Source organism: Maniola jurtina, chromosome 7, assembly GCF_905333055.1.
Source record: "Maniola jurtina chromosome 7, ilManJurt1.1, whole genome shotgun sequence".
In the NCBI taxonomy this organism is placed as follows: domain Eukaryota; kingdom Metazoa; phylum Arthropoda; class Insecta; order Lepidoptera; family Nymphalidae; genus Maniola; species Maniola jurtina.
Window position 1 is genome coordinate 6,943,025 of NC_060035.1, and position 14,654 is coordinate 6,957,678.

General features: G+C 36.0%; 3 protein-coding genes across 6 annotated transcripts in view; 1 reads left to right on the plus strand and 2 right to left on the minus strand.

Moving 5' to 3' along the window:
• LOC123867226 overlaps window positions 1-3,650 on the plus strand; it is a 27,908-nt gene extending 24,258 nt beyond the window's left edge. For all 4 annotated transcript variants that reach the window (XM_045909184.1, XM_045909183.1, XM_045909185.1 and 1 more), the window contains one exon: window positions 225-3,650. In XM_045909184.1, the coding sequence (XP_045765140.1) occupies window positions 225-3,031 (2,807 nt within the window). In that variant the 3' untranslated portion in view covers window positions 3,032-3,650. The remainder of the gene's footprint in view (window positions 1-224) is intronic.
• Window positions 2,561-14,654, minus strand: part of LOC123867227 (phosphoribosylformylglycinamidine synthase) — a 31,583-nt gene continuing 19,489 nt past the window's right edge. Inside the window, exons 24-25 of the mRNA XM_045909188.1 lie at window positions 11,792-11,797; window positions 2,561-2,571 (exon numbers count right to left, since the gene is read on the minus strand). The gene's annotated coding sequence lies outside the window, so the exon portion shown is untranslated. The remainder of the gene's footprint in view (window positions 2,572-11,791; window positions 11,798-14,654) is intronic.
• Window positions 3,588-14,199, minus strand: LOC123867229 (glycine dehydrogenase (decarboxylating), mitochondrial). Its single transcript, XM_045909189.1, has 18 exons — window positions 13,810-14,199; window positions 13,022-13,100; window positions 12,752-12,887; window positions 11,979-12,143; window positions 11,663-11,891; window positions 10,886-11,109; window positions 10,136-10,311; window positions 9,149-9,378; window positions 8,484-8,660; window positions 7,814-7,998; window positions 7,265-7,466; window positions 6,710-6,859; window positions 6,111-6,223; window positions 5,655-5,802; window positions 5,071-5,278; window positions 4,385-4,557; window positions 3,932-4,012; window positions 3,588-3,802 (listed from the first exon to the last, which is right to left on the minus strand). The coding sequence occupies exons 1-18, from the start codon at window positions 14,032-14,034 to the stop codon at window positions 3,692-3,694; spliced, it is 3,012 nt and encodes a 1,003-aa protein (XP_045765145.1). The 5' UTR covers window positions 14,035-14,199; the 3' UTR covers window positions 3,588-3,691.

Consider the following 14,654-nt stretch of genomic DNA (forward strand, 5'->3'; position numbering starts at 1 on the left):
GTTGTCAAAACCCCGTAGCAACTCTTTGATTTTCCGGGATAAAAAGTTACAGTATGTCACTTTCCAGGTCTTTACCCATACCTATGCAAAAAATCATGTCGATCCATTGTTTCGTTACGACGTGATTGAAGGACAAACCAATAAATCAACAAACCAACAAACTAATACACTTTGTAATACGGATATTGATTTCTTTCACAACGTAATTATGTTTTTTTTTTCAGTTGGTGTCCCTACATCTCCAACCTCACTTACAGTCAACAATTTACTCTTGGGAAAAAGTGCTATAGTCAGTTCAAGAGGTCGACGGCTAGGTCCTCCTCCGGGTGCAATTCCACCGTCCCGGCAAACAACACCCATAAAGGAAAAACCAGAAGAACTTAAAGACAAGATTACGGATGATACTATAAGCTGGGAAGAAGAGAAAACTCGAAAGACGTTAAACAGAAGAAACTCTGTAAAATGGAAAGATATTAAAAAGGAAAAAGCATTAGACCTTACAAGAAAAGCTTCTATAGATTTAGACGAAATGGGAGATGGTGTAATAGTATCCGAATTAGAAGCTAATGAAATGATAGCTTCAATTCGATCTCGTAGCTCTAGTGAAAGCTCTTCATACTCTTTACGATCGGAATCAAGTACAGACACGAGCCTTTGTGATGAAAATGAGAAGGCCAGTGATTCTGAGCAAGAGTTACCTAATGATGACAAAGAAAATAAAGCTCACAGCTTTAAAAATAAGAAGCATGCAGTCGTATCAAACACTCCAATATGTAAAGAATCCAAGGCCAGCCCCTCACGTCACGTTAAAGAATCTATAAATACATGTTTATCTGAAACTGAAAAAAATATCGCAGTAGATGATAAAAATGTAAAAAATATCACTGAATATCTCGACTCAGCTGCTGGTGAACCATTACGTATTTATATAGATGGTTTTGAATCCAAATTAAAGGATAGCCACATTATTACTGGTGAGGAAAAATCTTGCGCTCCAGTAAGTCCATTCAAATGTGTTCGCCATCACCGAATAGAGTACGAAAGAAATGACACTTTTCATCGGCCAAATTATGAAGAAAGAAGAAACCAAAAGAATGCGAACGTATCAAAATGTAAAAATGTAATGAAATTAAATTCTATCGATTTATCTCCTTGTCATTGTGTTGTTGAATATGGTTCATCATACACAAACGAATCAAGACGGCCTTCTACATCCATAACAACTTCCACAAATACAAGACCTCCAGATATAATCGACAGTTTTACAATGTACCCTAATTTTGTTCCTGATATTGATTTATCAGACAAAGGCATTTCGGACACTGAAAGTCCACCTGAAAGTCCTAGATCCGAAAGTCTTATTGTAAGTGAAGATGAACCTCCAATTCAGTTGAAAATTGATAAATATTTTGAACATAGTCCAGAATTTTTTGGAGCGAGGTTAACAGATCCTAATAATTTTGATATTCCAAGTAGACGTGCTATCAGAAGAAATTCGAGATTACCCAAAAAGCCAGACTCACTAACATTGCAAAACAATCACAATGAAAACACTTTAAAAACCGATTCTGAACGAGCTTCTTCCTTACCACAAACTCATAGTTTTGTATGTAAAAAATCCGTAAGTCCCGGTTCAAGAGAAGAAAAAATAAGTGGTATAGAAATGGCAGATAGACAGTTTAACGATAATAAAAACGTACCCACTGATACTAAACGAGCAATACTGGAAGAATCATCTCCAAATAAAGATACACCTTCTTCAAAAGAATACGTTTTACGTTCTGGGCGAAAAAACAGTGAAAGAGCTCTGCAAATAATACAAGAAAACTCACAAATACTTAGCCGAATTTTGACGAAACAACACATTTCATCTGCTCTGAGTAGTCAGTTACAAGACAGAAAAAGCATAGAAGATATTATTATGGATAGAAAAAATAAAGACAACGCTACTCTTACAAAACCTTCAGAAACAAAAATACTTGATTCGCCTCTGCTTAAAGAATCTACCTCAGATTCTTTAATCGGTTGCATTAAACGAACTTCTAAAGATGAAACATCGGATAAAAGTGATTTTCTTAGAGTTAGACCAATTTCGATCGATGACCCATTTTCATACGAAGTTCGTAATACTCCAACAGGATCTGATGAATTTGCATTAAAAAATATTAAAACCCCTAGCATTGAATGTCTCGGCAACAAAACTGATTTGTATGGATGGGAAAATAAGGGGTTTTTGGCAAAATGCGACTATAAAAGCAACCTAGGTCAAACCGATACTCTCGATGATAATTACAGAAGAAAAAATAGTAATATTTCGACACATAGCGATTTACAAAAAGAGATTCGGCGAGCTACAATTGATGAATGGGCACGATATTCGTTTTCTAGTGACTCATCCAAGATATCCGTTAGCCAACCATCCTCAGAAATAAAAGATACGTCTACATATGAAAAACTATTTACTTCAGATGATTATAACTATCCACTAACAACACCAACAAAATACAATGATTTTCAACCATCCAAAGCAGGTGAGATTGTCTCCAAATTAGAAGGTCAAAGTCCGAAGCTCTTTGAAAGTGTTCTAAAAACAGAAAATAGTATTAACACATTCAGTGATTTTTCTAACAGAGTGACGTCTTCTATTAGCTTTACATACGAACCGTCGGTGGATGACGATTCCCCTATGGGTGCAAAAAGTAATTCTAGCGACACATTATGTCAAATAACTTCGTTAGACCAGGTATCTACTCCGATATCACCAAAAATTTTTCCAAAGAGAGAAACTCCAACACTGCCTAAAGATCTTACTGAAAAGAGTGACAAAACTAAATATGAATCAGACGACACATCAAGTGCTATAACCTCGCTCCTAGAGACAGATACCTTATCTTCGCTTTCTTATCCGCGTAGTCCCTCGACCGGCTCTTATCATCCTTTCCCAACTCGGCCAGCGATGCGTTTGCCGAAGGATCTAGGAGTAAGATTAGGCATGTATCCTAAAGAAACCATTACTTCTCCACAAAAATGAGCAAGTTCTGATGACTTAATGACTACTTTCTTTTATATTTTAATGTGAATTAATATAATTTTAATGAGTATTTTATACGCAATTTTGTTGGAGTGCGACTGAGTTTAAAAGTTTAGATAAGGTTTTTGACTGATTTATTTTATTGATTGTTGTAATAATAATTGCCCAGCCAGTGTTTTGGTGAGTTTGATCATATTATTTAGTGCTGTAAATTTTATTATAAAATTTAGAACATGTTGTTTATATTATAAAAAGTTCGCTTGACGGCTAATTTGGAATACGAACAGCTTCATAATAATTTGTAAAAATGTTGAAAAAAAGGCTAAAAAGTTGAAGCAATCCGTATTCTATTTGAGCTTTAATAAAATATTGTAAGGAAAACTAAACAAACACGTTGCCTTGACACCACTGTAATGTTATAAAAATTCTGCGCAATACATATTTGTATAATAATAACCTAGTTAACTTGTTTGAAGTCAATATAATTCATGGCAATTAACTATTTATACGGCTCTAGAGTAACAAATTCTATCTTCGCAAAATAAAAAGCAGAATATAAAAGATAATAATTATTTATTATACGACAATATTGACAAATTAAATACGATTTGCAACTGCATTTGTATTATTTAATTTACACTTTATTATGATATCCTTACACTAAAAATCGTCAATCACAGGTGGGCAGGTACATACGAGATGCTTATCGCCGTACATATCGTCAATTCGGCTAACTGTTGGCCAAATCTTAGTTTCTCCCTTTACGAATGGCTGAAAAAAAAAATAGTATGTACATATACATAGTATATATATATATTAGCGGAGATATTGCTTGATCGACAGTTTGTTTCATTGTTTTATTATAAGCGAGTACTTAGTTTTTTATTTTTATATACTTACAGCAGGAAAAGCCGCTTGCTCTCTCGTGTAAGGGCGATTCCAGTCCTCTGTTATAACTTCCTGCTGTGTATGTGGAGCCATCTATAAAAAAAGCTATGTTTTGACAACATTCATCCACTGTAAAATATAATATGTATACACCGGCTAAAACCTCTGACTTATGTATAATGTTCTTTATTAAAACTAGTAGTCTCTTTTGAGTCGCGTCACGTCTCGTGAAGTTTCAAGAAAAAAAGTTTCTGACGAATTGAGAACCTCCTGTCTTAAACTATTTGACATACTTCGACGAAACTTTTCGTTATAATTGACTTAGGTAGGTATATTTTTATAATGTTACGATATACGACAGTTAAAATAAATGCTCATTCAAAATACATTCATTTAAATTACCTTTCGATATATTATAGTTTATCGAAAAAAATACCCAAAAAAATGGTAATAATAATCAATTACCTTTACAGGATTTAATCGTTTATCTATAATACCGTCTTCAATGTCTTTTATTTCTTTCCTTATCGTAATAAGTGCTTCACAGAAACGATCCAATTCCAGAAGATCTTCAGATTCAGTAGGTTCTATCATTAATGTACCAGCAACTGGCCATGAGATGGTAGGCGCATGAAAACCTGCACAAAAATGTACTTAATATTATTATGATTGATTGCAACTCACGGTATGGCATCATTTACACAAGAGCTTTTTTTACGTCCGCGTCTGTCAAAAAAGCGTGCAAATAGATTCCCAAGTATATGGTCACGCTTAAAAAAGCGCTGACGTGTGTTTTTTACGTGTGATACTTGGGAATATATTTGTTCTATTTGGACGCTTTTTCAATTGAGGTTAAAAAGCTCTCGTGTAAATGAGGCCTTATGTAAAAGAAAAAAAAAGACAGAAATAAAAACTTAAAACTATGAAATGTCAGTAGTTTCTTTGGATTTTCAAATTAACAAAGTAAGCATCAAAAAAAATTAAAATTTTACAATTTGTAGAGTTTAGTTTATAAGTACATCTATAGTAGGTACTCTGAGCACTATTAACATTAGCAAGTCAGTGATGCGAAGTCAAAATTTTTACCCATCCCAAAATCGCCCAACACGGCCCTAAAGTATAATAGGTACTTTAACAAGTTCTTTACTTACCAAAGTCCATAAGCCGTTTAGCAATATCCCCTGGTTCTATATTAGCACTTTTCTTGAGATCTCGTACGTCTATTATAAATTCATGAGCAACCAATCCCCTTTCACCTTTGTACAATGTTTTGTAGTGGCCGTCGAGCCTTCGTGACATATAATTAGCATTAAGAATAGCCACTTGCGTCGCTCGCTTTAAGCCCTTGGGGCCCATCATCTGCATAAAATAGACTTAATTGGATACAGAGCAAAATAAAATAGGAAATACGAGTATAACAATGGAAAATTATAATTAGGAAAAATATAGAGGAAATTACATATTATGTAGGACTTAGGTACCAGATAAATCAGATGCTATAAAATCTAGCATAATTGTTAAAGATACTCGTAGATTGATTGTTTTAGACGGATGAATATATCTGAACTAAAACTCTTCTGAAAGGGGTAAAGAAAAAATAGATTGCGGAAAGTCAAAGCAATGTATAGATATAAAAATAATGGCCAATCTTAGACTGATTCGTCCAAACACTAAAATTATAACTATTTAACAATACAGTAAACAATAAATTCTTATATTACAAAATCAAACTTACTTTAATATACGCCCAAGAGATAGGTAAAATGGCAGAGGATCCGAAGGGAGCAGCGCTCACGGAACCGAAGCTATGCGCTGCATCGCCTAAATCTGCTAAGGGATTCACCACAGGATGTGATGGCAAGAACGGTGCCAAGTGAGCTTTTCTGTAAATATACATACTAGATTAGGTACCTACCAGATTTTACTACGCGCATAGGATTTCTGATCATCTTTAGTAGAAAAAATTATACTAGGTAAAATACATAGTTTGCTGCGATTATTATAAATATTTTGTGCCTTTCAGTAAAAATCGGCGTTGGACCCACTTAAAGTTGTAGACTCTAATGGCATCCATTTGATTTTTGTCGTACCTATTAATTAGAAGATACCTAGTGTCCAATCTATGGCTGGAAGGCAAAAGAGCTCTGTAGCACTAAATATTAATCAAGTAAAATAAAATTATTGTACTTACACTCCAATCGGTCCCATACCGGGACCACCACCTCCATGGGGTATACAGAAAGTCTTGTGCAAGTTCAAATGCGAGACGTCGCTTCCGTAATCACCTGGTCGACACAATCCTACCTTTAAATTAAAACAGAACATGATCATCATAAAAGCTCTCGATTCTTGAGAATCTTATATCTTAATCATACCTATAACAATAACAGATTCAGCTTACATTTTTTAGATATCTGAAAAAATGGATTTTTTCTGTTACATATCAAATTTTATTAATGGTCTGCCTGTTAAGAGTGAATAGACATCTTCTAAACAAGAGAAATCGATCTTAGGATGCATCATCATTTGCCAGCGGGTCTGATTGCAACCAGGCGCTAGTATATAGTTTTTTTAAAGGATCAGAGTTAGTTGAATAAAACCCTAAGTACAAAACAAAGTCAAAGTCAAAAGTCAAAATCATTTATTCAAAGTAGGTACAATATTGTACTCCTTTTGATGGTCGAAATTGTTAAATTTGTAAGATATAGTGGTGATAATTAATTACGTAACTTAAAACTAAAGCTACTAAACTGTAGGAAAAGCTAGAATATCCAGTATATAAAATCAAACCTGAGCATTCATATTAGCGCCATCTAAGTAGACCTGCCCACCGTGCGCGTGTACCAAGGCGCACACATCCGCTGCACGCTCCTCGAACACGCCAAACGTACTCGGATACGTCAACATCAGGCAGGATAACTTACTACTGTGCTCCTCTACCTGATGATTACAAATGACAAGTACATACACAAGTTTAGACCATAGATAGTAGAATCGTTTTGCTATGGTTCACACCGAGAATTTTGGAGCTACCTACTTATTCCTGATTTTCAAAACTATTCAGGCCTGATAAGTAACATAAGACAGAGTACCTAGAGAAGAGTCCTACACGTTGTAATACACGGAAGCAAGTGCCGCGCTACTTATTTGCTACTAACGTTAGTATCATAATATACTGAAAAGCCTTTGTTAGTATCATACTACTAATTTAATTTTTTATCGTCACTCTATACATCTTGTACTCTCCATATTTCCCCAATCCTATAGGATCTCAAATTCCACAAACATTATAGTCTATTTACCTATCGCAATTTTATAAAGTGTTAAGTTATTCAAAGATCTTACCAAGTCTTTAAGGTGTTCCATATCAATATCCCCAGAGGGAGTAACACGTATAGCACACACTCTCATACCAGCCATGTGTGCGGAAGCTGGGTTAGTACCATGAGCGCTAACCGGTATCAAACAAATGTGACGCCCTGTATCACCCCGGTACTCGTGGTAACGCTTTATTGTTCTAAGCCCAGCGTATTCACCTTGCGCACCACTGAAACCCAATGACAGTATTAAATTTATAGCCGCTTGATTCTTGGAGAATTGTCCAATCGAATAGTTCCAGTAAAAACAGCTCTAGGCCCTGGGTCAGAAAGATCGAGAGACTGTTTAGCTAAAAAGAGAAATGGCTCAAAATTTCCGAAACTATCATATCGGCCTTTTAGCTAAATAGTCTAAACAAGGGCCCTTGAGGAGTTTAAGGCCTAATGGGAAGGATAGCACCCTGCCTGAGTGGATGATTTCATCTTTGAGCCTTTTACTGACTTGCCACGTCAATTATTACACTTTCAAGTGCTTCTGAACTTAAAATAAGCAATTTTGAAAACGATATTTAGTTACCTGTTGGGCTGGAAGGAAACTCGATCGTAGCCGGTAATAGCGCATAGATCATTGGCAAGTTCTTGAAAAAGCGTGTGGTACCCCTTGCATTGGTCGAGTGGTGCAAATGGATGGATGTCAGTAAAGTGCTTGAATGAACATGGCATCATTTCTGTCGTCGAATTTAGTTTCATTGTGCATGAACCCTATAAACAGTATCACGATTAACCTACAGCTTATGAAGGACAGTTTTTTAACTATACGTATCAAGGCCTCACGTCAGGTTGCGAAGTAATATTATAATTAAAATTATGTGAAAGTTTCGATGGTCCGATGTTAGGTTACTTTCATCCCAATAAATCTGGGATTTTTATAAAACCTAAATCCAGGTGGAGAAAGTCGTGGGCATCATTTAGTAACTAATAAATAATCCAATCATGTGTTTGATGCCACGTACAATGGAGGGACACGTTCCAAAATAAATCCAGGATAGAAGATCCTGTGATGAACAAAAATCCTGAAGTTTTCTTACACTCGGTAATAAGATTTTTACTTTCATAAAGTCACAACATACCTACTGAACGTTCTTAAAATATTTCCCTCTATTGAAGAAGGTTAATTAAATTCCGACAGAGTTTTTAATTGGATACCTAAAGCTTTGATATAATTAATTCTCTTTGTTATTACTTACAAGTGGTATCATTGAATGGACCAGTGATATGTCTTTGTTTTCCAACCGTTTCATGTATCGTACTATTCTAGTTTCCGAATGGTGCATATTGAATACAGGATGCGTCAAATATGGGGAAGTTCTACGATACGGGCCCTTTAAAACACTTCTCGAGATGACTTCACCACTCTGTACCACCTGAAAGTTATGGAAAATTTACGACATCCATTTAAATACATGTATTATAACTTATTATACCTACGAATTACCTATCTAATGGCAGGTTATGAAAAAAGGTTAAAGCAGCATACTCAGATTTATCATTATGGCATTAAACTGGCCATTACAATTGAATTAAAAAAAAATATATGAATATATATTTTTGTAAATAAAAGGTACTTTGAAAGTAGCGCTAGTAGTAAAAAGATGAGGGTTAATAGACTAGCATGGTACGGGCATGTAAGTAATGCGGAGCAAAGACCATCTAATAGGCACGTGAAGGGGGGAAAATAAGGGGAAGAGATTATTGATGGATTGGGTGAAAGAAGATATGCGTGTAAAAGGGGTGGATAATATTATGTTGACGGATGACAGAAGTGAGTGGAAGAAGAAAACGTGTTGTGCCGACCCCACATAATATGAGTGGACAAAAAAAAGAAACCAGGTGGATCAAAAGTGATTTTTACCTCATCAACTTTATCACAATCAAATAACCACAGCAAGTCATCAACATCTTGCTTGGTGGTAGTTTCGTCTAGTGCGACCCCCACTGCGCCATCGTCGAAGTAACGCAGGTTAATCTTCTTTTCTTGAGCCCGTGCTTTTATAGCGGCTGCATCGTGATCCTCAGTGGGAACGATATGAAGAGTATCGAAATATACATCGTTGGATTGCTTATGACCACGTCTTTGTACTCCTAGAAAATCAATTTTATTCTCAATCCCATTAGATTATAACAAGGTTGAGGCCTGAGGGAAGGCTGGCCAATTATGAGAATGTGTTATATTATTGCGATTTTTAAGTAACGTTCACCCAAGTCGAGAACTGCATGGGTGACCTTTTGGTTTCCTCCGTGCCTCCGACAGCACGCCGTTCTGCTCGTTTATTAGCATTAATTTAAAATTTTAAAACAAATAAAATATCATTTCATTTCAATTGATTTCAATTCACTAATATCATCAACATCTGATAATAACGGTAAAAAAATCCCGTTTTCCGAATTAAACGAAGCAAAACGCAAATTAACGTTTCCTGGGCTGTCATTTTTTCTGAAAAATATTGTGAATGGGGTATAAAGATACTGATATGAATAACTGACTCAGCATAATGAGGTCTATAAATAATTTAAATTCATATGGACTGAACCGTTAGTCTAGTCACTAGTGGTTAATAACTGACTTCGAAACCATAGAGTATGTAGTAGTCTACAAATAATAATAATTAGATCTTAGATTTAAAATAAATATTGACATTTCACCGCCGTTAATAACCTCATCTCGGGACAGAAGGGCTACCTGAATTTTTGCGTAAAGGATAAGGCTGTCCAATGCAGAAATGTAGCCAGTATTCTTGGCACTGTCAGCAGCTAAGCAATTAGATGATGCTTAGTTTAAGTTATAACTAGTTTAACTTAAGTTTTATTGTAACATTTTCAAATGAAAACCATTACCTACCGTGATCAAGAACGAGAGTGGCATTATGTACACGGGTAGCGATATCCCGTAGCCCTTGGGGTCCGTGGTAAACGGCAAACATTGCTGACATGTTAGCCAATAGGGCCTGCGCGGTGCAGATATTTGAAGTGGCTTTATCACGACGAATATGCTGTTCCCTGGTCTGTAGAGCTAGCCTAAAAAAATTAAAAACATTTTGTGACACACACAAGACAACAAAAATACCTAGGGTACGTTTTGTTTTTTTTCCTAATCAAAATAAATCCATTTTTTTTTATTGCGAATATCGGTAAACAGTAGAATGGTTACAAAAACAAAAGGGTACAGCCAAATTCTGCCTATAAAGCACGCAATATTATGATATGAAGAATATAAATGTTTGAAGGACTGGTAGCTGATTCTTTATGTACAAACTCAATCGATGACGAATTAGGTTAATTTTTAATGCTTTTGGGCCCTAAATTGCCAAACAGTGAATGAAGGAACGAACGTGGTGATGAGACCTTTATTGGATGCCATCATGAATGAGCGAGCTAGCCATAATATTTTAAATCATACAATGGCCAACACTCAGATTAGCCTAAAAAGCTTTCGGTTTGTTAAAACGTCATTTCACGAATTTACAAATAAGTACGTGAGCAAAGCTTTCGTTCAGAAAAAGCGAAAAAAATTAAAATGGTTTTCACATCGATACGTCGATAAAGTCAAAAGTCGACAAAGAATCCCATTCTTTCAATTAGCTGTACTAACCTATATGCGTCCCTTCCAGCAGCATCTCTCGTGACTCCAACCATACGGCCAGGCATCAGCCTCACTAAAGGGTGTTCTGCAGCAAAGAACCCAGCGTGTGGTCCACCGTAGCCTAAAGGCACTCCTAACCTCTGTGAAGTGCCCACTGCTAAGGCGGCACCACACTCTGCCGGTGGACGTAGCAAGGCTAGCGCCAGTAAATCTGTTGCCACCACTACTAATGTCTGCAAATAATATCTTTGATTTACAGTTTGCTCACAGAGACGAGCTAATATAACGTACTCTCCCTCAGTGAAAATGATATACAGGTATACGATAGGTGCCTGTTATTTTCAGTCGATACCTATCACATGCCTTGTTTTCGTAAGGCTTTAAAGTAAGTAATGCAATCAAGGTATAATGGAAATGCCTTACCTGACGGTTCGGCAAGGTGTAGGTTAGTAATCCTACTAGTATAATACTCATAAATGTGAAAGTGTGGATGTTTGAATGTTTGTAACTCAATCATGCAAAAACGGCTGAACGGATTGGGCTGAAATTTGGAATGGAGATAGATTATACTCTGGATTAGCACAAAGGCTACTTTTTATCCCGGAAAATCAAAGAGTTCCCACGAGATTTTTAAAAAGTCGCGGGCATCAGCTAGTTAACAATATTTGAACCCATCAGATTAGATCATACTTGAGCCAGTTCAGAAAATACAATTTTATGAGGTTATCCAACCGGATACTGTATTGATCCGGAAAAGGCCCTCAAAACTACTTGGAAAATACATACCCCGTGTTCATGAGCCGCGGCGGCGAGACCAGAATAATCGTAAACCAATCCTCTTGTATCTGGACATTGCAGTAGCACAGCGGATATATCCCTCTGAGCAAAGTCCACTTGATGGACGTCAGGCACCACTGTCACCTCGAGCCCTAGCGCGTCTAATCGAGTCTGTACCACCGCTAATGTTTGAGGGTGCAAGCGATTAGATACTACGAACTTGGTCCTTTTGTTGTGCCTGATAAATGGAAATAATTTAATGGATACTAACGATACCCTTGACCGGTTATTTCATTTTAAAACGTTATTTAAAATCTAAGATAACCTGTGACATAGAGACAAAGCCTCAGCTGCAGCAGTGCCCTCGTCCAATAAAGATGCATTGGCAACGTCCAGTCCAGTAAGATCGCTTACCATGGTCTGGTAGTTCAATAAGCTTTCTAGACGTCCTTGTGCTATTTCTGGCTGATACGGAGTGTACTGAGTGGTCCTAAAAATGTTCGAAATGCTTTCAATGCAGTCTTATTAGTCGCTTAATTAATACAGCAGGAAATCAGGTAAAGAGTATTTTAAAATTCGTGTAGAGCTTGGTATTTACTATGCTTGTTGACGTATGCCGCTCCGCATTATTTCTCAATGAAGACGATTACTTACCATACAAATACCTACGCCTGAAATTGTAATAGTAAGTACCTACAGATTAGAGTTTAATTTCTAGTCTGCGAAGAACATCCTCAATCGTCAATAATCACTATTAGAGAATTAAAAGAACGCTTGGTTTGCGAATTACTTAGTATTATTTATTATGCAGAGCGGTGGTCGCAATAACCCTAAAAATTCCTGAAAGGTTGAAATTTTGTGGAAAAAAACAGTCTTCGTATATTATCGTTACAATCAAATAGACGTCTTAGCAAAACGAGAAAAAGAAAAGGATGAGCAATGGGAATTCGTCACCCACTTAGGTCTTGGTCTAAAAGGTTAAGCAACTTGCAACCAATTCCAAAATGTACGTCTTAGAACATATCCAGCTTATGAAATTAAAAATTAAATTAAATAAAAACTTTGAGCATAATTTTTGATATAGGAAATAAAAATTACCATCCCGGATTTTCAAACATGTTTCGCATTATGGTATGGGGGACGCAGCAGTTGTGATATCCCATGCCAATATATGAACGCCATATTTTATTATTCTCTGCTAAGTTGCGGACCCTTTCAATAAGATCGTATTCACCTAAAAATATGATAGTTTAATTAGTATTCCAATAGGTATAAGGTAAGGTACCTATTTAATTGCAAAGTATTTAGGTGCTAAGCACGAAAATTAAATAATCATTTAAAAGGTATGAAATAAAGGTAATTACGTACTCATAGGATCATCGATTTTCATAAGACCTTGGAGCTGTATTTGCTTCGGAACTGCATCGTTTGTTAATTGATCTAGACTCTGGAAATTAATCATGCAAATAAATTACGAATAAAGAAATATTTGAATTATCTTCGAGTGACGCTTGTCGGTAACAACTTGAATAAAATCCATTAAAAGTTTTGGAGTTTAACGCTCTCAAACAGACACGCAATGGACTAACATTGCACAGTATTTTTTACCAGTAGTAATCATGAAATGTTATTGTAAGTACGATACCTAAATAAGATAAAAACGCTCTTTAAGTAAAGATTAGGCTCCATGCCCTAACAAATCTCAAAATCTGGGACTGTTTTGCTTGCCTAATCAAATAAAACTATATAAATGGGCTAAGGAATAAACGGGTGATAGCCTAGTGTTCAAGACGTCGCGCGTCGGCCTCTAATTCGAGGGGTCGGGTTTTGATCCTGGACAAGCACTTCTAACATTTCGGAGTTCACTATGAGTCTTATCATTGCTTTTTCGGTGAAGGAAAACATCGTGAGATATTAACCTGCATGTCTGAGAGTTCTTCATAATGTTTCCAAAGGTGTACGATGAGGAACGTGTCGAAGTCGTGGACGAAGTCTTAGCGTGGTGGACGATGTGGCCAACCCCTTCTCATTCAGAGAGGAAAGCCGTTTTCAGTAGTGAGCCGGCGATGGGTTGACGATAATAATCATGACGATAGACACATTATTATGTATCTACCTACCTACCAATATAATTTTAAGTAAACACTAAACTTTACCTTGTAGCCTAGAAAATCTAACATAGTCACAACATCTTGATCTCTAGGGCCAATGTGTCGGTCGGGGAAATCGACTCGCTCCGGAAAAAGGGTATCAGACTTGGAACTCTGCGCACTTATGCATCGCTGAACATTTTTCAAAATATTTTTACGTTTCGCGCCTTGTGCACTGTTGTAATATGAAATTTTTGTTAAAAATTCCCCACGCTTAATAAATCTAAACATTTTTAATTTATTGTATTTCAACTGGCCATGTTCGACTTACAAATATTATAATGAACTGATAGAGAGGTCAGTCTGTTGCAAGAATACTTTACTGTCGCAGAAGATAAGAGGGTTCAATAACAAAGTACACTTACTTAATTTAGCTGACAATTACTTATTGCCTACGTAAAACTTTAATAGATACTTATATATTATACCTACTTATCTTTTGACCTCTCATCGATACCTACTATCATTATGTTATGTTAAAGCTTATTTAAATTCACTTTCATTAGTCTATCAACTATCTAGGTATGAGGTACTTTTCATCATCATCGTCATTTAGCCTGCGGACGTCAACTGCTTTTCCCCAAGAGCTTGTGACGCGTGTGTAGGGCGTTTTGAAATGATAAAAAAATAATCATTTACAGGTGAGTAGGTAGGTACCTAGCACAAAAGAAATTATCTTAGCAGTTAGCACCTAGATTACTTATCTAGGTTATAGCAAGTACTATAATAGGTATGTATTTATTTACTTAATTTTTATAATACCTAATTATAAATTAGGTAACTACTTCGTTTTTAAATTAATTTTAATTTTAGTAAACACCTAATCATATAATAAAATACTGTAAGTAATT

Excerpts from the sequence above, each read along its gene's own strand:
- LOC123867229 (XM_045909189.1), bottom strand. The coding sequence starts at position 14,034 with ATGTTTAGATTTATTAAGCGTGGGGAATTTTTAACAAAAATTTCATAT. Across the intron at positions 11,110-11,662 it reads CCGCGGCTCATGAACACGGG|ACATTAGTAGTGGTGGCAAC; the intron begins GTATGTATTTTC and ends TATTATTTGCAG. Across the intron at positions 5,803-6,110 it reads GGTATGGGACCGATTGGAGT|AAAAGCTCACTTGGCACCGT; the intron begins GTAAGTACAATA and ends GTATATTTACAG.